We start from the raw sequence: 21,651 nt of genomic DNA, 5'->3' as shown, positions 1-21,651 counted from the left end.
ATCTGCTGCTATATCATTTAAAGCGATTTGGAGAATGAATGATGTTTTTACTGAAGTAACTATAGTTGAAGTATTCCTGTTGAAATAAAAACAATAGAACCCTGCCCAAAATACAACATAAAATGTAATGGATTTAATGGTTATAATGGGAATTGTACTATGGATACTTGTTGTCTACTTGTATGTGATGGATTCTATTGGTGGGATGGTAAATCCTATTGGAATAAAACCCAAAACACACTACAAAGAGGAATTTAATTTAAAAATCTCATTCTAATTCAAAAATTCATTTTTTTTTTCAGCAGGGATGGTATTTGCAGTAAAACCACAGTATCCACAAATTTACCATTTTCTATATATAGGAACCATACTCCAATTAATAATCTTTAGTAAAACCACAGCAACTAAACATACCATAGTTTCATTATACTAGCTATAGTTTATGTTTGTAGTTAAATTATGGTAATACAAATGGTAATAAATCCAACAAACACATGGCTTCTACACTTTACTATTTACAAGAACCTTACTACTTACTGGTAAATTGCTGCTAAAACTGGTAAAGGGAATATACAAAATAAAAGAACACTGCTCATAAATACATATAGGCCTAGGGGGCTAATGAGGATAATTAGGCTAAATGATCATACAGGATTATATCTAAACTAAACATATATGTGCTAAACATATAAAGCTCTTAAAGGAGTTGCTCACTGCAAAATTTGCCCCCATTGACTTTCCATAGTAGGAATAAAAATGACTATGGAAAGTCAATGGGGGCAAATTTTGAAGTGAACTAATCCTTTAATACAACTGATACTGTGAGCTACTCTGTGTATTCAGTAGGTTGATTCAGAGGCATAAGGTATACGACAATAAAACAATGCACAACTGACATAAAGGAAATTTACTTTTAATACTTGAGTACTTTTAAAAGCACGTACTTCTGTACTTTTACTAAAGTAAGAATCTGTCTTTACAACTTTTACTTGTAGTGGAGTAATATTTGACCAGTAGTATCTGTACTTTCACTCAAGTAAGGAAGTTGTGTACTTCGTCCACCTCTGTTACACAGTAACAAAAGTCCTTTTGGTACCTTGTCATGTTGCAATATGGGCAGCTTTTGACTCATAACCTAAAGTGAATGACTTAAACATCTGCATATCCACACAAACGCTCTTTCTTTGCTATATCGGAAAGCACTGGTCAAAAACCGAAAAGTCGAAAATCTGGTTGAAAAAGGAAACGTGCATCTGTGACCATGACACAACAGGAAGATGAAAAAGTTGGGGAAAATTCCTACCTCATCAAACTTGTTGACATCATTGGACAAGAGATTAACAATTTGCCCTGTGGTTGTCTGGCCCATCGCCGTGGCACTGAGGCACAGCGCCTGGAAGAAAACATTCCCAAATGTTTGTTAGAAATATTGTGATAACCACTTTAATGTTGTACTCATACAAAACCACAGAAGAAGTAAGTATTCTCTTAAGACCTTCCAGAATTCCAATAAAAATGTCATTTGGAACAAAAATGATAATCACTTTGTGTCTCAAAATTCTTATTTGATACAGGTAATCTCACATTACTTTGATTTTTTGGGAAAGTCTGACCTTCTTGTAGATCATGTGGCACATTGCGATGCGGATTTTCATTCCAGTTCTTTGTACGTGGAAAAAGTAGAGGTGGTGCGTTAATGTCAGACACAGGACGCAGAGAGAGATGCCCCCTGCGTACCCATAAGCCTCGTACAACGCTGCCGTATCATTGCGGTCATGGCGCTCAAAATACTGTATGAGTTTTCCCAAAAACACTGGTTGCACCACCTTAATAACCTCCTATAAAAGAAGAAAGACAAAAGAGAGAAGGAAATGAGATATTGTGCACATTTTGTACCTGTGATGAGGCTGAACGGACTTGACTTTTCATTTTCATTTTGCAGCAGGACAAATTTAATTCATCCACATTTAATAATCCAAACCGGTATGATTTTAATGAAACACAAAATGTCCACGCAACTCCTTACCAGATGCTGTTCAATGAAGGATTCACGCTCTCGACTCAAGTGCAAAAAGCACAAGAGAAAAGTATAAAACATTACCAGCCTTCTAAAGCTTTTCTGTTTCAAGATTGACATCAATGCTTGGTTATCTTATGGGGATTTTTGTCATTGTTCATCATGTGGAATCATGGAAAAGGGCTGCTTGGACGTTTTGCAAAACATCTCCATCCAAAAATTCATGTGGGTTTGGAAAAAATGAGAATAACAAATAATGGCACAATTTTAATTTCTGAGTGAACTAATTCTCTAACGTGTCAAATCATTCCTGTGCCTTCAGTGTAATGGATGTGTGAGCAAACATTAGTTTGTATGCCGATTCACATAGACTTCTATGTTTTCTATCTATGAAAAGAACTCCCGTGCAACGCTTTTGTTCGAACACCACATCAGATGTGTGACTCATAAAGTCAGTGAATCATCGACAGAGTTTACAGGATTGTGCTGTGTCATTTTACATTAGTCAGGGATATTGGTTTAATAGTTAAACTAAACATGGTGTAGACATGCACAACACAACGCACCTCTAAAAAAGTAAAAACTCCCAGTAATGCGTACGGCTTCCAGTAGCACCTGATAATAGCTTTGCTGAGTTTGGGTGTCCTCAGTTCTTTTGTTGCTTTCTCCACTTCCTTCTCCCAGTGTCTGTCAATGGCAGAAAAAAGATGCAGATGTGCAATATCAAATAAAAAAGACAGACAGACCCACTCCGTGAAAATAACGTGGCTTTAAAATATTTTGCAATTTATTACACAACAAGTTTCTGGACCACGAGGGCCACCTGGTGAACGGGTCACATTGGTGTAAGTTACACAGGCCACGCGAAGAGCGTCATGAAAATATAGCACATAGGCCATATGGAGAATGTCATAAGGCACGAGACATAAAACGCTTTTTACGGGATTTGCTATTGTTGTTTTAGAGAAGGTAAAAGAAGAAATGAAACATCTTAAGCAAAGCTATCTTAAATGTTCAACCAAAGCAGACGTACGCTCGACATCCTCAACGGTTCAAGACATTAGTGTTTATGCTTTGGCCCCATGGCTTCACCACGCTGTGGATGGCAATAAAAGCCTCACTAATGAGCGTCACACACCAACGCTCTGTGTTAAATGAACCAGAACTGATCCATTTTAAAGCTCATCATTTGAAGCCGGAGAAAAACTGTCCATGGAGGTGTTATTTCCACAGGAGAAAAAACATTGCTTATCGTTTTCTTAACTGCTCAGTGAATGATTTATCTGCTTATCTGTTCCCATGTAATAAACCTCAAGGTGAAAAACACGAAATTTATAGGCAAGTGAACAAAATCTCAGTTTAACAGCGAACTTTGTGTACTGTTCATAAAATACTCAAATCTGGATCAAAAGAACAAATAACAAACGACAGATACCCTTAAACATTAACGTCAATGCCGATAGCCTCGTGGGCAGTGCTACGACACGTGGCGCGGTTGCCCATAGGTTTGATTCCAGTCTCGTGGTCCTTTCCCGAACCCACCCCCTTCTCTCTCTCCCACTTCGCTTCCTGTCCTCTCTATCACGAAGATGTACAAATAAAGGCAAAACGCCAAAAATAAGTCTAAACAAAAAAAAATACACGTCATTTGCAAACATCTGACAAGACGAGTCTGACATCAAATTAGGTTTATTTTCTACATTTAATACATGTTTTTGATATGTAAGTGCCCAAAGAAAAGTGTCTTCATAATCTAATAGATTATGTAATAACTTGATTTCCCACACATTTTGCAAACTGGGTTTTCAAATTGGGTTTAACTGGCGAGTGCCAACAAAAACATATTTGCTATTAACTATTGTAGCGTAATTCATAAATCACTATTGACTATTGTATAGCATTATCCAACAGCGCACATAATGTGATGTCAGCCAAAAACGTACGACAAAAGGTTTCGAAAGGTGAAGCAAGTTATAAGATTCTGATGAAAGATTAATAGGACAAACAATGTTCTATGGAATAACATGAATCTGGCACTATAATGTGTATATAGAGTAAACCGGGTAAAGTTTGACTTTGTGCTGTCATGCAAAGTTTTTGGCATGATTAAATAAGCCTCCCTGTCAACTCATGGTGTATAATTAAAATCATTAAATTAACATATCCCTCATGTCCTGTTCTCCGCTCCTTATGCCAAGACCTCTGTGCTCTTTTAATAGAAACAGATGACCCTTCCAAATGAAGTGCCCTTCGGTTCTAGCATACAGCTCCGAAAATTATTAGAAGTGCCGGCTAAGACAAGCAGCATCATTATTAAACTAATGGTGAAATATAATAAAAATACTAAAACTACTAAGCCATTGTTGAACACACAAGAAGATATCTGGAAGAGTATCAAATCTCACCCCCCATTGACTCCCGTAGTATTTATTTTCCCTACTATGGCAGTAAATGGTTGGTGAGATCTGACATTCTTCCAAATTTCTTCCTGTGTGTTCAGCAAAACAAAGAAATTTATACAGGTCTGGAACAATCTAAGGGTGAGTAAATGACAGAATTTTCATTTTTGGGTGAAGTATTCCTTTAATGAATGAATCAACCAATGGGGCCAATCACCATCCCAATGCTCCTTAATGGGAACCACACCAGCTTGGCTTTCTCACATTTCACACAAACTCTTCAAGGGTTTGTTCAGAACCTTCCGTTGTACAGTCACGTGTTATTCCCAGCGGCTCACTCACCTCTGTAGTTCCTCCCCAAGTCGTTTAGACTGATCTTCCGGAAGCACATTGTACATATCATCTTCTTCCAGTCTTCTTTTAGATCCGATGCGGAAAAGCGGGTTCAGCCAGCTGATGTCAAAAAAGAGAAGGTGAACACTGAAAGATGCTGAATTATTGATAAGTGATGACAGAAGCATACAGTGTAGTTCTTCACAACAGTGAAAGCAGTCATTCAACAAAAACAAACACATATGATTTTGCAGGTAGGCAAGCACTTAAAAACGAAATAATTACGCGGCTCGTTGGAACGCTCGATTCTGATTGGCCAGTCACGACATTTGCAGGTTTGTTATTCCCAGATAACAACCGCTCAAAGGTGATAACTCACAGTAACCTGGATGCAGCAAATCATTTTGACAGTTTTTTTTTTTGACAAATTAAATGTAAACATATCTTTTGATAACATATATGACATTATATTTACAAATGATTAAACCAAATTGCCTGTTCGTGAAATCAGAACATCATTTTTTACCTTAAAACCAAAAGTAAACGGCTTTTCCTCGCGGAAGGTCTGCATTCGGTAAAAATGAGCTAATAAAATATTTCAAAATCACATTTCATGTCCAGTTTTTTTCCTCAGGTGGCAAGTAGCCGTTTAATAAGCCTGTGCATTATCCCTTACGTAACATATGCTCTCCTTTACCAGGTGGTTGTAAGCCTGAAACAAAGTACCGAAAATAAGACGTAATCACATATTCTGGGATAGACAGCTATAAATGTGAAAACACACACACATTTACTGGAAATCTTCAGGATATGTTTGCTGTAAAAGCTCTGAGGAAGGAAAGCTGTGGGTGAGCTGGACCAAACCCCAGATAAAGACACTTCAAATAACGGTTAAATAACACCAAAATGACGATATCTTAGTTTAGACAGTATACTTAGTAAAGTGACAAGTAAAGTCCAAAGTAAAGTGACATTGAAATATGTGTTCTGAGTTTGTCACACAACAGAAAAGTGTGTTATGAACCACCCAGCCAAATTTGAATGGAGAAAAAAACCTCCAAGTAAATAAAATAAGTTATCAAAATCTTGGAAAAATAAGCAGGACTCTCTGCTCTCAAACGCTGGGGGCGTGGCCGCTGTTGGTGCTGAAGCCACGCCCACTCGAATCGCTCAACCTGCGTCCCCCGCCCAGTAGGCTATATGTGAATTATGTGAATACGTTTTATGGGAGGATTTGAATTCAAACACGAGCGAGTCAATGCGCGCGATATAGATAATTCAGGAGCAGGTTAAAAGATATGCGTATTTGGCGTGCTGTCCGGAGAGAGGGCTCCGAGCCCGGAAGTTTCTTCCGAACTAATTCTTCCGTATTAGCCCGAACCCAGAGCGCGTTGCGGTTACAAATAGCACCCGGCAATGTTCAAAGATAGCAGTTGTGCACGGAGGCAGCTTAGAGAGACAGGCTTCATAGGCAGCGCAAGTCTATTTGAATTATATACAGAGATCATCTTTGCTATAACCAATCACATATTTAAAAAATACAATACTAATTTCTCGCTAGAAATAAACGTACATTTATACAAAACTATGCTCCAACGGGCGTTTCGGCCGCCATTTTATTTTTTCAAGCTTGAGCCTTCTCGACCAATCACGTTCCTTGCATGTTGTTATGGAAACGACAGGTCTCCGTCATTGGTTAGCTGTGAAAAGGGTGCTTGACAGGATGTTTTTTCAGAAAAGTTGAACTTTTTTCCAACCTCAAAAGACACTCTGAGCTGCAGAAAAAGACGCCGGCGCTGGCGTTTAAAAGCGCGCTCAGGACTTTTTTGAAAACACGGTTTACTCCATAGGATTATAATTTAAAACAGACGCTACCAGCTTCAATAAAGAAGTCAAGCTCTCAAATAGCTTTGTCTATTTGTAGTGGTTCTCCCTTGAGCTGATAAGGTGAAATTGCTGATAGCGAACCAGCTGGATGGATTGTCTGTTATTTGGCGTGAGATTTGTTTAGTTGGGCAGAGTGAGAGCCTGAAAGCGTGTGCGACAAGCTTACAACCCTGAGCTCGTGATTGAGCAAACACCTGATGCTAGGCGCTCTAGAGATAGGGGAGGGGCCATGCATGCTCGGACGCTCCATTGCGTCATCGATCCCCGTTTTAGCCCCGGCCAAAAAATCCTGAAGAGAACTGGTGAAAAACTGTTTAACTCCACAATTCAGTACTACATACTTACGAGTTTTTGTAATGTGTTTCAGCAATACATTTCTAACATCTATAATGTGTTTAGAAACAATTCTCAGAATTCTCTTTACCCGGACTTTAAGGAAAAAATACCGTATGTTCTAAGCCCATAAGACTATTTGTACACTGTTAACGTTTGTTTATTTATTAAGCAGACTTACAAATGAGGAAGCATTAGCCTTTTGCCTCAGGTACCAACAATAGGCATAGTACATTTAAATTTACGCATTTGGCAGACGCTTTTTTATCCAAAGCGATTTACATTGCATTATACTATACATTTGTTTCTAAGTATGTGCAATCCCTGGCATCGAACCCATGACCTTGGCGTTGCTAACACCTTCCCTAACCACTGAGCTTTAGTTTCAACTCAAACTTTAACATTATCAACCATCCGTCCCCTTCTAACCCATTCAAAGTCGTAGGGCTAATCAACACTTACCAGAAAAATATCTGAGAAAAGAGATTAGCTCTGGCGGCAGGGTTGCTTTTAGCATCTTTGTTTATTGGCTCCATATCGATCGACAACCTCCCCGTAGTATAGCAGGACACTGGCAGCCCTCACACAACCCGCGACCAGCGCGGCACATTTACCTTATAAACTGTTGTGCTACTTCACAACGCACATGTCTGCGACTTCCCGTAAAACTGCGCCTGCAGCGCTCTGAAGAAATAAGACCCGCCCAACACACCTAAACGAGCAGCAATCCTAAACTTATGATTGGCGGCTAATACGCAGGGCGGGAACATACGACTTTTCCACCTAACGTCATGGTGATTATACTGTCACTACTATGGCGAAGGCGGAATATATGAAGATTAAAACCGATTAACGTTCCTTGGTAATCCTCACTAAGAATTCGGCCAAGCAACATGATTTATATTAATGAGCTCCTAATTTATATGAGTTATTTTGTCAGATAGATTACCTCGCAGTCGCACCTAAACGGCTGGTCTACTGTGCGTGCGCACGTTACGTAATGAACATTCATGATTCAGACCTTTGCTTTAGTAGGATTCGTACGTGATTGGATTCGCCGGTCAGTTCGGGGAATCAAAGCGGTGAGTGTGAGAATGAGACGTGAAACTACACGTTTTAAAGAACCGCAAGGACACGAAAGTAGAAGTGATGAATGATCATTTTAAGTTTAACGTTACTTAACAGGATTCTGCCCAAAAATTCTGACCCGTGAGATAGGGTTTACGGTCCCTGTGCGTATTTGTGGATGGGGAGGCTCTGCCATCTGTTCTTTATTGGATGTGCATACACAAGCCACTCATGCAACGTGCTGGAAGCAGTCATCTCGAATTAGATTAACAAATGCAAACATGAAAATTAACGCAAACTATACACACTTAATATAGGTTATGCATTTTAGTGTTGTGAGAAAAGGAAATTCTCAGAAAATCTCACACAAATCACGTGTGTTTATAGTGGAAAGTACGTATAGCGCGTGCCGAACTTCCTCATTTATTTCTATTTCACCCCTTCTCTCGTCGTTCTTGAATTTCCGATAGAGAACAGAAGATGAGAGATCCCCGACCCACAATTTCAGAGCAGGTGGCCAGTCCACTGATAAAGGCTATACTGACAGACAACCACACAAAGAAGAATAGTGAGGACCTATTTTCATACCAAGATCATATTTATCGTAGCCCAATCCTTATTTAATCATACAACAAAACCTGTTGACGTAATTAGATTTAAAGCAAATCATACTTTGGTGCTGCTGTATGAGCACAACTGCATTTGTGACATGTTCAAAACTTTGGCCCTCACATTTATGCTGCCAGTGCCTTCACGTGCTCTCGGAAATTAGATCATTCCCACTTCAACCCGGAAGTAATGTCTGGATTGAGTAAAATTAAAACATTAATGTTAGTAATGATTTTGTTAAATCCATTACAAGTATGTTGGATCCGTTCCGTAAATTATTTCCGGTTGAAGTGGGAATTATCGAATTTCCGAGAGCACGTGAAAGGCAGCATCCAAATTAGGTGCGCCATTGTCTACAAATTCCAGTGCAAAGATCATCCAAATACAGTAATCTGTAATCTTAAAAACGAATTTTAGGCAAAGATCCAGTACGGGTTAAAATATTTCTGGTTAGAGCCATGACTAAGCAAAACAATACACCACAGTCAATGGCATTTCACTTATAATAAAATATATAATAAATATTGTTCATAGACTCTAATTTAGATTTCATAATATAGACGGTTTCATTTTAACAACATAAACAAATGTTACTGCGCATGCGCACTTTTGTGACCCCACCTTACTTCCGGTACACATTCACAAACAATACAGTGACTAAATTATTTCTGAAATCAATCAAAACAAACCGAGACGAATCATTACTTGGATAAACTTGTCTCTCCAATATTTTGAATTTAGATTCCGATACCAAGCTCAACCGCTAGATGTCAATGTACCACACAGTTTCTTTAAATGCGTCAAAACTACAGGACCCATTCAACAAATTGTTTATTTAATAAAATTAACATACAACAAAATTCAACAAATCGTTTATTTAATACAATTATTATACAATAAAAGAATAATAAAATTAATATGAACATAAATTAAATAAAATATAAATAGTTATATTATTAGACACTAGCCAAACACAAACGGAAGTTAAAGGTGCAGTTTGTAACAATTTTGCAGTAAAATATCCCAAAAACCACTAAGATGGTGTTATATATTTTGTTCAGCCTGAGTACTTACAATATCGCAAATGTTTCCAACTACTTGTAAACTGCCTGAAAACAGTGTCTTGGACAAATGCAGAAGTAGTGTCTAGCGTCTAGCAAGCCACTAACTTGTTTCAAGCAGTCACTTATTTATGGACCACAATTATTTGCAACAATTATAAAACTTTACCTCATCTGCTAACATGACTTTTTTATTATTATTGCTTAACAAGAAGATACAAAATTCTAAATAAACAACAAGAAAAATCTTAATAACATCCACATAGCAGCATAACAAAAATAAACAAAATAAAACAAATTAGAAAGAATTACGCATAAACAAATATTAATAATACTATTAAATAAATAGGCTAAAACAAATACAGAAATGCAATACAGTACAAGGGGCTTAATCATCCAAAAATACTTTCAAAAGATTACATAGTTTGAGGGCTTTTTTATGATGCACAAGTATCTGCTAACATGACTTGTCGTTCCCGTCTGATTGATGGCCATCAGCGGTGGAGTTGAAGACAACAGATCCCATCATTCCACGCTCCTTCACAGCGTCATCAAAGCTACGGCATTGTTGTTGTTTTGATCGTTTTTACAAACTGCACCTTTAACTGGGGGTAAGGCTCGCGCGCAAAAAATAATTGCAAAAAAATGCAAACCAAAAGAATTATTTATTAATACAAATAATTAAAAAATATATCTGTCCTTTGATTTTGTGTCATTGGTGTTATTGGTGACAAACTATTATTTTGAAAGAATAAAAATATGCAAGTAAGTACTTACAAGGTCAACTAAGAAGACGCTCAGTTTAAGCACACACATGATGAGTGTCCATTTCCTTAATATAAATTAGAAATTTTATTTAAAATGTCAGTTTTTGGTGTGGTTCTTTAAAAGCGTCATTGGTGTTGCTTTGGTTTGTGTCAGCACAAAGTATTTTTATTGGAAAAAACATGTTTATCGGTATAATATATAGATTTTAGTGTGCCTCATCATGTTAGTTTTGAGGTCAAATTTTAGGCATGAAAACTGAATTACATTTTTTGACTTTTTGAAGACTGGTTTTTGAGAAGGACCCTTATATAATCTGGAAGTTCTATGTGTGTCACGTTTTTCTCAAATCGTTACGTGAGGTTTATGACATTTGAGCTTTCTGCAGATGAATAACCGCATTCATCACTCAAAACATGTCTCAGTTTGCCAAGTCTGAATTATTCTACAATGATAAAACTGTCATTACCTCTCTTTGGTATATTTAAAGATGAATTTCACAGATGTAATTTGCAGAGCAATATAATTGCGTGATATGATGATGATGATGCATGTGTTTCATTTCACTTGCAGGATTTCCTCCAGGGAAACTAAATGGTTGTTACGGCAGCAGATGTGTTGTTCGATGCTCTCTTTGGCCTTGTATTACTCACCAGCAGCTTACCTGAATAACATACAGGCTCTGTTGAGTCTAACGTCCCCACGGGTATGAGAGCCGGGAATGTCTCCGAGATGTTTCAAATGATTTTGAAATGATTTTTACTTGGTTCAATTGTTTTTTTTAAATAATTATTTAAGAAATGTCTCTGTGGTTTTGTGTCCACCATGGAAGTCAGTGGGACTAATGTTGTTTGATTATACCGACATTCTTCAAAATATCTTCGTTTGTGTTCTGCAGAAGAAAGTCATACAAGTTTTGGAATGACAAGGGTGAGTTAATCATGAAAGAACTTTCATTTTCAAGTAACTCTGCAGACCTATTCATGGGTTACTGAAGTAAATTAATTATCCATGTAATTTATACTCCCTTCAAATGTTACATAATTGTAATTTATGTGTTCTTGGCTGAGGCGGGCAGCTGCTGACTGAAGAAGCCTCAATGTTTTGGTCAGGTCAGATTCAGTTTTTTTTACCTCCCTCTGGTGGGAACAGCGAAGCCGCATTAAGAGGATCTGAGAGCGAGCAGCAAAGCTGATTTGACCTTTGTTAACTAAAACCTCCTGGTAACACAAATACACTGTAACTCACATGCACAATGCACATTTAAACGCCAATATTCTTGAAAGGCGTGTTATTTTAACCTTCTGGAAAAGTGAGAACACAGGAGGCATGTCTGAAACTCTAGACAGCGTTGATTTTTTATGCACTCTCTTTTTTGAGGCACTTTTTCACATGCAATATTATTTTTCAGTACAAATGCATATGTAACAGTACAGCACCTGTATGTGTTTAATTCAATGAAAAAACTTTAAAATAGTACCCCCACACTCAAATTCTTACCTCTAGATGGCGTACTCTCTAGAAGTACTGTGGCCCACTCGGTCCAAATGAATTCAAGTGAACATCATTTCATCAGTTTCAAAGTTTTATCTTCCACATCAGAGCTTTTTTCTTATCGGAGCACTCATTTCCACAACATCCGTTTCAGGCGTTGACATTTCAGGCCCCTCCCATAACACTCATCTTTAATGTACTAACCTACTGACCTCCAGCATCTTTGCCGACTCACTCAAAATGATTCTTGCGGAGTGATGTTTGGGTGTGTGTGCGCATGGTGTTGTGGGTATGTGAGAGGCTATTGGTCAGCTGTTGAAAAGGTTAGCAGCCAGGGCCCTCCCTGTTGAATATAAATCAGCTTTTGGGGGGTTAGACCCATATACAGTTGGGTCCAGACTGAGCACCCCTTACGAAGTTATTGATTCTGGCTCTGAGCCGTTTTACAACCTTTATAGCACTTGTAAAATGAGTAACATGGCAACAGAGATTGTCGCCTTTGTGCTGACCGTATCCGGCTGGATTCTCATCTCTTCCACGCTCCCGACTGACTACTGGAAGGTGTCATCGGTGGATGGGACGGTCATAACCACGGCGACCTTTTGGTCCAATCTGTGGAAGACGTGCGTTACAGATTCCACTGGGGTTTCAAACTGCAAGGACTTTCCTTCTATGCTAGCACTTGATGGTACTTTGCTTCTTTTTTCAATTCGAAACAGTGCGTGTGTAAGATTAATATAACTTCTAAGGTCTTAGTATGCGTGTTTTGTGCACAAATTTGGATATATTTATTTATTAGGACCAACTTTTGACTTGTTACAGATGTGTTAGTATGTATAATAGTATAGTATTGTTCGTTTACTTCTTTTAAACAAAACAACAAGAACATTTTCTTTCGTATTTAAAGGGACAGTTCACCCAAAAATGAAAATTCTGTCATCATTTACTCACCTTCGAGTTGTTTCAAATCTGTATAAATGTCTTTGTTCTGATGAACACAGAGAAAGATATTTGGAAGAATGCTTGTAACCAGACAGATTTTGCCCCCCATTGACTCCCATAGTAGGAAAAATTACTTTATCATTTTTTTTGTTCTGTTGAACACAAAAGAAGACATTTTGAAGAATGTTCGACAGCAAACAGTTCTGGGGCACCTTTGACCATCATAGTATTTTTTCCTACTATGGGAGTCAATGGGGGGCAAAATCTGTCTGGTAATAAGCATTCTTCCAAATATCTTTCTCCGTGTTCATCAGAACAAAGACATTTATACAGATTTGAAACAACTCGAAGGTGAGTAAATCGTTTTTGGGTTAAGTATCCCTTAAATTTTCATGTACTAAAAAACATATTTGTGTATAAATTTACAACTGTTACACTTAAAGTATAAAACACAGGCAAATTTAGTAGTACTGAAATACTTACAAGTATAATTATACTTATTGAAGTATACAAAAAATAGACTTGAACGTTGCAATTGTACATTTAAAATGAACTTGAAATATTTTTTGAAAGGGAAACGAGGCTTTCAAGATTCATACACTTACTGTAAATAATGACTTTGTGACCTCAACTTTTAGTTTCTTCACTCATGACCTCTGTTACAACCTGCAAGTAATGAATTTCCCAAAGTCAAAAGGGAGAATGTAAGATTTAATAACCCTAGCGTGCCATAATGTGTTCCCTCAGGGCATCGTGCAAAAGCAAGTAATGTATATGAATGTTTTTGAGGCTGTAAATGTTTGTGGCTTGACTCATCGAAGTGAATGTATGAATAGAATTTCACCAGAACTTTAAAAAATAGCTCACTTTGTTGTAGGAGGCTGCCACGGGTGTTGTAGCAGTGTTGTGTGCTGTTGTCATGACATCATTATGCGGTTGACAAGTTCTGATTGGTTTTAGCATGTTGTTATGCACTTGATAGGGGTTTGCGGTTGCTAGGTGGTTGTTTACTGCTCACTTTCTAAACCACTAAAGATTGTTTTCAAACAATTTCTCCAAACAGTCCTTACACCTTGTTAACCCCGCCTCTAGTCCCATAGACCCGCCCCAAACATTTGCCATTGGTTGAGCAAAAGTTGACCTGTCATGTTGCTCAAACAAAGAGCGCGACCATAGTGTTTACATTGTTGTCCTGTTTCTGCAGCTTATATCCAGGTATGTCGAGGGCTGATGATCTCAGCTGTGTGTCTGGGATTCTTCGGAGCTATTCTGGCTCTAATTGGCATGAAGTGTACTAAGATCGGGGGCTCAGAGACCACCAAAGCCAGGATCACCTGTTTATGTGGACTACACTTTATTCTCAGTGGTAAGTGTTGGCCAGACCTAAAGAAACAAAAATTCTGTCATTGTTTATCCACCCTCGTGTCATTTAAACATCTCTTTTTTCTGTCCAACACAAAAGAAGATAATTCGAGAAATGTCTCAGTGGTTTTGTGTCCATACAATGGAAGTCAATGGGGGTAAATGTTGTTTGGTTGTCAGCATTCTTCAAAATAGCTTCTTTTGTGTTCTGCAGAAGAAAGAAAGGCATTGTTTGGAATGCCATGAAGATGAGTAAATTATGAAAAACCATTTTTTTGGTTGAACTGACCCTTTAAATCATCTGACATGGCTTTATATGATCAAAATTTGAACACCCAATGTCTCTGCAGGAATCTGCTCTATGACCGCCTGTTCTCTGTATGCACACAGGATAACAAATGAGTTTTTTGACCCATTATTTGTGAAACAAAAGTAAGAAAAAAGCATTTTAACACAGTTACTTAACGTGTACTATCTAATACTAAAGTGTTTGTCTTGTCTGCGTTCAGATTTGAACTTGGGGCGGCCCTGTTTATTGGCTGGGCAGGATCTGTTCTCAGCATCCTTGGAGGCTTTGTCTTCTGCTTCTCTATGACAGAAGGATTCAGCATCAGGTGAAAAAATGTAAAAGTAAAGTAATAAAGTTAAGCCCAATGCCATACCAGAACCAGTAACACTTGACTAGAGGTTTTTCCTCTTCTCTCGAACAGGGAGTACTCTTACAATGGTGAAACATCTTTCATATCAACCCAAAACAAGGTCACCAAAGTCACGAAGACCTCTGAAGTTTCTCAGGCACACCCCCCGGATCAAATCAGATTCTCTGGCAGACGCTTTGGGAGGAATGCGTACGTTTGATTTTATTTTATTTTAAAAGCCTGGAACTGATTAGAACTGAGGGTCAAACAGTATACACGGTGTACAGTGGACTATCAGACATGTTCCCGAATGAAGGACTCAGAATACAAAAGACTGATACATTAATTGAGGAAAAGAGTTTTATATTTTCTAAGATGCATATAGTTGGTTGCTTATTTTTATGTTATAGAAATGTTCATGTTACTGTTTACATGTCAGGGATTGTATCTTCTAATGGAAGCCATTTAATGTTTTGCTTTTTACCTAAAAATGAAAAATAACATTTCAAGAAACATTCTTAGTTTTGATGCACAATATGTGCTATATATTTACAAAAGCCTGAATAAATCTCACCACATCACAGAACACATAATAATACATTTTAACACAAACCTTCTTGATGATATTTGTAATTAATCGATTCAATAATTTTGCATTTTGTGATTTTGAATGTTTTTGGGCGCAAAAATCAATCCACTTCATCTCTATCGAACATCTCTACCACAAACCGATCCTAAGTCCGATGAACCGACGACAGGTTTCAAAAGAACAGACAAGGACCTCGGCTGCGCTCCACTGACCACAGGAACATGCTGTCTCGATTCGGAAATTGAGTCGGAAATCACTTATTGCTCCAGACCTGGAGTCTCTCCTCACCTCCTGATCAGTGGAAACTTTAGACTCTGACCCTGGAGCTTCCGCAGACTGCTGCCAGAGTCTTCATGTCGTGTCAGATACTTTCTTTAAAAAGGAATCAGTGTCTCTCTGCTCAATTTGTAAGAAGGTTTGAAAGGATTTTGTGACATAATAAAAGGGAAATTCAGCATTTTGTCTTTTTAATTTATTTATTATAGTGGGGTTGGATTGACTTACTATTGTAAACAGAAAAGTGATATACAGTAACTATTGGAATGACCAATTTTTTAAATGTGAATTAAAAAAAGTCAAAATGGTGTGTGGTCTGTATGAAGTATGAAAAACACAAATGCAGTAACAATCGTAACCAAATTCTATGGTTTGTGTTGTGAGTTGTGAGAACTAACACATAAAATAAATTGACTTCAATTTATGTGAAATACAAAATTACCTTTATGTGAAATTAATTATTTGCAGTATACTATATTTGATAATTAAATATTATATACACATGTATATTTATACCATAAAATATTTCAACATATTATTAAAATATATATTTTATACCTCTATATTTTATTAATAAACAAATAGTTTTGAATTATACAATTATTTTAATGATTAAATATTCAATTCATATTTATTTTTATATTTTTTTTAATATATATTAAAAATATATATAATAATGTATGAGATACATTCTCATTATACATCAATACTTACAAATTAAGCTTATTATATTGTGATGTTATTAATTGCTGGAAAATTTAAACTTTTATTTCTAGCAGGGTAGAAAAAACCACAAACCTCTTGTAAAAATAAAAAATACAACTTCTACTTAAACAATTTCAATGTGGTTTAATTTCAGATTGAATTATTTGATATTTATTTATTTTACAGTCAACAAGGTCAAGAACTTTCTTTAATTGGTCAATTGATGAAATGCCAGGTGCAACAAAAAAGCTTAATTCAACATCACCGTCCGGCTTCATCAGTTAAAGCAATGATCTTCAAAAGATCTCTAACATTTCTTGAGAAGGAACAGACAAGCTGACCAAAGTTCACAGGGCAAAATCAAACGGCAGAATCTTACTACAGTACCACACACACCTAAAACACGTTCAATAGCAAACTCTCACAGCACCTTAATGAAATTATTAATGCTCAGTTATGAACCCCGAGGCTGTTTTCTGGATATTATAAAGGTCCTTTTGGAAACGCCCATGACACACACCCATAAACAGATGATCTAACCTGCACAATGTCTTCTGTTAGGTCTTGGAAAACAAGAATTAGATATTTGACCCCTATGAAGTATGTTTATGTGCGTGAAATTGGAGCTGAAAATCAAGATAATACTTCAACAACTGTGGGAACATGTGGGGCAAAACATTGACATCAGCACAAAAAAGATGACAGCAGGTTATTGTCCCATGTGTTGCTCACAGAGCAGTCTCAGAGATCTAAGAGATGGATCACTTTGTGAAAGCCCAAACATATACAAGTAGACAGACGGTCAGTTTGAACGCAGAACGTCAGCGAAGATGAAGGTTCGAGGTATGCAGATCTGGGGCTTGCTGTTGACGTTACTGGGCTGGATTTTCGTGGCTTGCACCATGGCCATGGAGAGCTGGAAGGTCACGTCTGTCGGAGGGCAGGGTGGGAGCTCCATCATCACGGTGGGCTGGTACTGGTCCAGTCTGTGGAGGGCATGCTACACCGACTCCGCCGCCACATCCAACTGCTACGACTTTCCTGTGCTTTGGGCCGTAGAAGGTACAGACATTATGAAACACTCTCAATATAGATACTGTGCAGAATGTACAAAGACAACATCGATTTTTGTTTAGACAATTCATATTAACCCTTTAAAACCTGAAGCAAAAATAGGATGTTTTCACATTTGTTGTTTTTAAAGGTTAAAGAACAGTCAGACAGACAATAATTGTTTTTTTGGATTTTTGTTGAATTTTCAGATTACCTCCAGATTGTAAGGGCTCTGCTGATGTCTGGCATGGGTGTCGGAGTGCTGGGGTTCATCCTGAGCTTTGCGGGAATGGAGTGCACTTACATTGGAGGCAAAGACCATGAGAAGAACCGATCCATGTTCACAGGAAGCTTTTGTCACGTCTTAAGTGGTACACTTCATCATCTTAGAATCATAACGTCTACAAAAAAGTATACTTTAAGTTCCTTTTATGAAGTATATTTCTAGATGCGGTATGCTTTATGTGTTATACTAATATCAATGTACGAGCAGGCCTAGTATACTTGAAAGTGTGCTACTTTATTACCACTTGAGACTTTTTAGTTTATAAAAGTATACTTTTAAGCATACTTTAAGTGTAACAGTAGTAAACTTTGAGCAGGCATATACAACTAGTGTAACGTTTTACTACTTCAAGGGAGTATACCACTTGTAGCACATCGAAATGTAGTTTATAAAAACGTAGTTTAGTTTGTGAAAGTACACTTCGATGTAAACTTTCAGTAAACTACAAGTTAAAGTATATAAATAAATAAATAATTAGACTTTTCTGTCAAGTGTAAGTCAAGTAGGTATACTTTAGATCCAGTCAGTAGATTGTAGCGGCATCTAGCGGTGAGGTTGCGAATAGCAACCAACCGGCTCAGTCCACCGCTCACCCGTCCCTTTTGAAGCACTACGGTGGCTGACACAGAACAATCATGTCGTCGCATTTTCGCTTCTTTGCAGAAGGAGATAACGTACTTACGAAACGCTCTCTGTACAGCAATTTGTCCGTTTAGGGCTACTGTAGAAACAACATGGCGAATTCCATGTAAGGGGACCAGTGGTGTTTAGATAGAAATTCTAAGGTAATAAAACATAACGCTTAATTGTGCAAAGTCTTTATACACCTCAAAGTTCTGTATATTATTTTGCATTTCTGTCAATATATCCTGGTTTATATTCCACATTTAAGTGTAATTATATTTCTGAGAATTACATAAACAGTTGACTTTCTGTCTTACTAACAGCACACTTTAAAAAAACTATTGTGAGAGAATGTATAATAGACTGTTTTCTTCTGACGGATTGTGTTTTGTAAGGTTTGCTCTCTGCCTGTGGATATGCAGTATACGCTCATTACGTCTCTGCTGAGTTTTTCAACCCCAGATTTGACGGATTGCAGTAAGCATATCAATCACCTCATTACCATAAAATAATTGTGGGAATAAAGCAAAGCTTTTGATAATTACATTTTAGCAACTGCATTTGATGTAATATTTATTCATTTAATTGTATTATTTTATCTTTCAGATTTGACTTGGGAACTCCGTTGTTTCTCGGGTGGGCTGGATGCGCCTTTCAGATCACTGGTGGAATTTTTTTCCTGGTTTCAGTTTACAAGATCAGGTCTCAGACATACAGCAGGTGACTGTGACTGTTTATTTGAATAATAATGGAAATCTTTTAGACAGTTTAATATGAAGACAATATTTGTTCTTGCACTTTAGAGCAGTGGTTCTCAACAGGGGGTGACTAATAGTCTAAAATTTAGACAAAAGAGCTTTAAAATACATTTTAAAACAACTAAAAACCAAGATATTTCTTATTATATGTCCATTTCTATATTGAATAAGCACTTTTCTAGTTAATATCAAACTCTGAAATATTTTACTGGTTTTTGAGTTTTTGTGAGGGGGGGGCTTGGAGTCAAAACGCGTGAGAACCCCTGCTTAAGAGCATCTAAAATTGATGACCAAAAAAGTAGAAATAATAAATAATGACAAAACGTGGTTTTGGTGAATATTTCATAATCTTAATAAAATGTTTGTTCTTAGGCCACTAACGTCCATCGTTCCTGCAGTGGAGGGTAAAGCCTCACGCTCCTCCCACACAAACCTTTCCATAATCTCTGAACTTTCCTCAAAATCTGGCGTATCATCAATATCTGAGCTCTCCTCTCAGTCTCACATTTCACCTGTGAACACACGTGTCTCCAGAACCCGGCGTACTTCCAGACGCAAATCGAGGAGCTCTGTCAAATCTGCAGTTTATCGGCCGGTGCGATCATCCATGTCCTCAAGGTTAAGCAGATCGGATTTAAACAGAAGGAAATTATCCGCTCCATCCAGAACTGCCACACATTTCTTTATCAGGAACTCGTACCTCTGAAACAGTTCAGTGTGGATTACTGGAGATGTTGAAGTAGACAAACACAGTGTACTGCACTTCTGCAATGACATATCTATGACTGAATATTAAGGAGGCTCTTTGCATTCAAAGCAACTCTGGAAATTTACTGTTGAATGTTTTTGCAAATGTTTGAGGTTATGGGATGCTCGGCAGAGAAACGTGACCAATAGCTTTCCTGCTGAAAAACAACAACAATAGAAACCATCACAGAAATTCTAATAGTTTTCATTAAAACACCATTATCATATTTTTTTCCATCAAACCATTACAAAACTCCTTTTTGTAGGGCTGTTTGGGCCTTTTTCCAATAAGATTACCCTGCTGAAAAAAACAATAGAAACCATTAAAGAAGTTATAATGGTTTTAATGGTTTCGAAGGGATTTGTATTGGCTTTAATGGAAAATGTAGTGGTTTTACTGGTATGTGATGGATTATATTGGTGGGATGTTAAATCCTATTGGAATCATGCCCAAAACACACTATAGAACACACTTCTTTCCTGTGGCTCAGTGGTTAGAGCATGCCGCTATCAATGTCAGTGTCATGGGTTCGATCCCAGGGGATTGCACATAGTCAGAAACAAATGTAAAGTATAATGCAATGTAATTCGCTTTGGATAAAAGCGTCTGCCAAATGTAAAAAGGAATTTTGTAATGGTTTTAATGGAAAAAGCTAATGGTTCATAATGGTATTTTAATGGAAACCACTAGAATTTCTGTGATGGTGTCTGATGGGTTTCTATTGATTTTTTCCAGCAGGGACATACAAAAATAATTTTGTAATGGTTTTAATAGACAAAGCTATTGGGTTGTAAGGGTATTCTAATGCAAACCATTAGAATTTCTGTGATGGTTTCTATGTTTTTTTCAGCAGGGCTGTTGTTTAAATTAATCTGTTGTTTAAACATAAACTTACTACAGTAATGCATTATATATGAATATGAATAGAGGTTATGAGCTGCCTTGCATCATTTTAAACAAAAGGATCAAAAATAAGATCAATGGGTGTCCTGGTTTATAATAATATGTAGTGTTTTATATAAACCATAACCAATATACAATTTAAACAACGAACCCAGAAATGTTAGGTGCTGATGAGTTACTGATGCTTGATGTAAATGAACACTTGCCACGCACAAAATTAAATAAACATTAAGACTTTAATAAGTAACTCAAACTTGTCATGGCTGTAACTTTGTTAGTAACATAATACAGAAATCATTTCACATTGTATTAATGATGCACTGATGTCAACTTTCCAAAGCTGTCAATCAGTGATCAGCTCGCACACCTGTAAATAGGTGCGTCGGAAAAAGACCAAAAATGGTCAGTAATCAGGAACAACAGAACAAACACGTACATTATCAATCAAAATGTATTTTTACATACACGCACGCAAGCACGCACGCACACACACACACACACACACAGAGAAATGTGAGGTTGACAATCCAGAAGTCATCATCACAACAGGTAGGCTATGGCTGGTTGATATCACAACATGTTGAGAAAAACTGCTAACAGAAGAACGCTCCAGTCATCAATCATAATAGGTTATGTTAATACCTTGCAAGTTGCAACGGTATTTTGTTTAAATAAGTTAGTTGTTTTGAAGGCATTGTTTTTGAAGAGAACAACAACGACCTAAATAAATGAGACTTCCTCTGGTTTAAGCTTAAAATGAAAACTTTTGGTAAATGCGAATACAGAAAACAACCCGAATTT

General features: G+C 37.3%; 3 protein-coding genes across 3 annotated transcripts in view; 2 read left to right on the top strand and 1 right to left on the bottom strand.

Moving 5' to 3' along the window:
* abcc4 (ATP-binding cassette, sub-family C (CFTR/MRP), member 4) overlaps positions 1 to 7,637 on the bottom strand; it is a 28,120-nt gene extending 20,483 nt beyond the window's left edge. The window contains exons 1-5 of the mRNA XM_057337669.1: positions 7,432 to 7,637; positions 4,759 to 4,869; positions 2,584 to 2,704; positions 1,614 to 1,838; positions 1,304 to 1,393 (exon numbers count right to left, since the gene is read on the bottom strand). Coding sequence (XP_057193652.1) covers positions 1,304 to 1,393; positions 1,614 to 1,838; positions 2,584 to 2,704; positions 4,759 to 4,869; positions 7,432 to 7,505 — 621 coding nt within the window. The 5' untranslated portion in view covers positions 7,506 to 7,637. The remainder of the gene's footprint in view (positions 1 to 1,303; positions 1,394 to 1,613; positions 1,839 to 2,583; positions 2,705 to 4,758; positions 4,870 to 7,431) is intronic.
* Positions 7,638 to 12,434: 4,797 nt separating this feature from the next.
* cldn10a (claudin 10a) lies at positions 12,435 to 15,968 on the top strand. The gene is made up of 6 exons (XM_057337671.1): positions 12,435 to 12,654; positions 14,113 to 14,274; positions 14,621 to 14,702; positions 14,780 to 14,884; positions 14,981 to 15,118; positions 15,648 to 15,968. The coding sequence occupies exons 1-6, from the start codon at positions 12,435 to 12,437 to the stop codon at positions 15,706 to 15,708; spliced, it is 768 nt and encodes a 255-aa protein (XP_057193654.1). The 3' UTR covers positions 15,709 to 15,968.
* A 1,266-nt stretch (positions 15,969 to 17,234) lies between these two features.
* Positions 17,235 to 20,488, top strand: cldn10e (claudin 10e). The gene is made up of 5 exons (XM_057337670.1): positions 17,235 to 17,540; positions 17,741 to 17,902; positions 18,837 to 18,918; positions 19,048 to 19,161; positions 19,572 to 20,488. Exons 1-5 carry the CDS (start codon positions 17,309 to 17,311, stop codon positions 19,903 to 19,905), a joined length of 924 nt encoding a protein of 307 aa, XP_057193653.1. The 5' UTR covers positions 17,235 to 17,308; the 3' UTR covers positions 19,906 to 20,488.
* The last annotated feature ends 1,163 nt before the right edge of the window (positions 20,489 to 21,651 follow it).

The sequence above is a fragment of the Triplophysa rosa genome, linkage group LG7 (assembly GCF_024868665.1).
Source record: "Triplophysa rosa linkage group LG7, Trosa_1v2, whole genome shotgun sequence".
Lineage (NCBI taxonomy): Eukaryota > Metazoa > Chordata > Actinopteri > Cypriniformes > Nemacheilidae > Triplophysa > Triplophysa rosa.
Note: the sequence above shows the minus strand (reverse complement) of the source record. Positions and strands in the feature narration are given on the sequence as shown.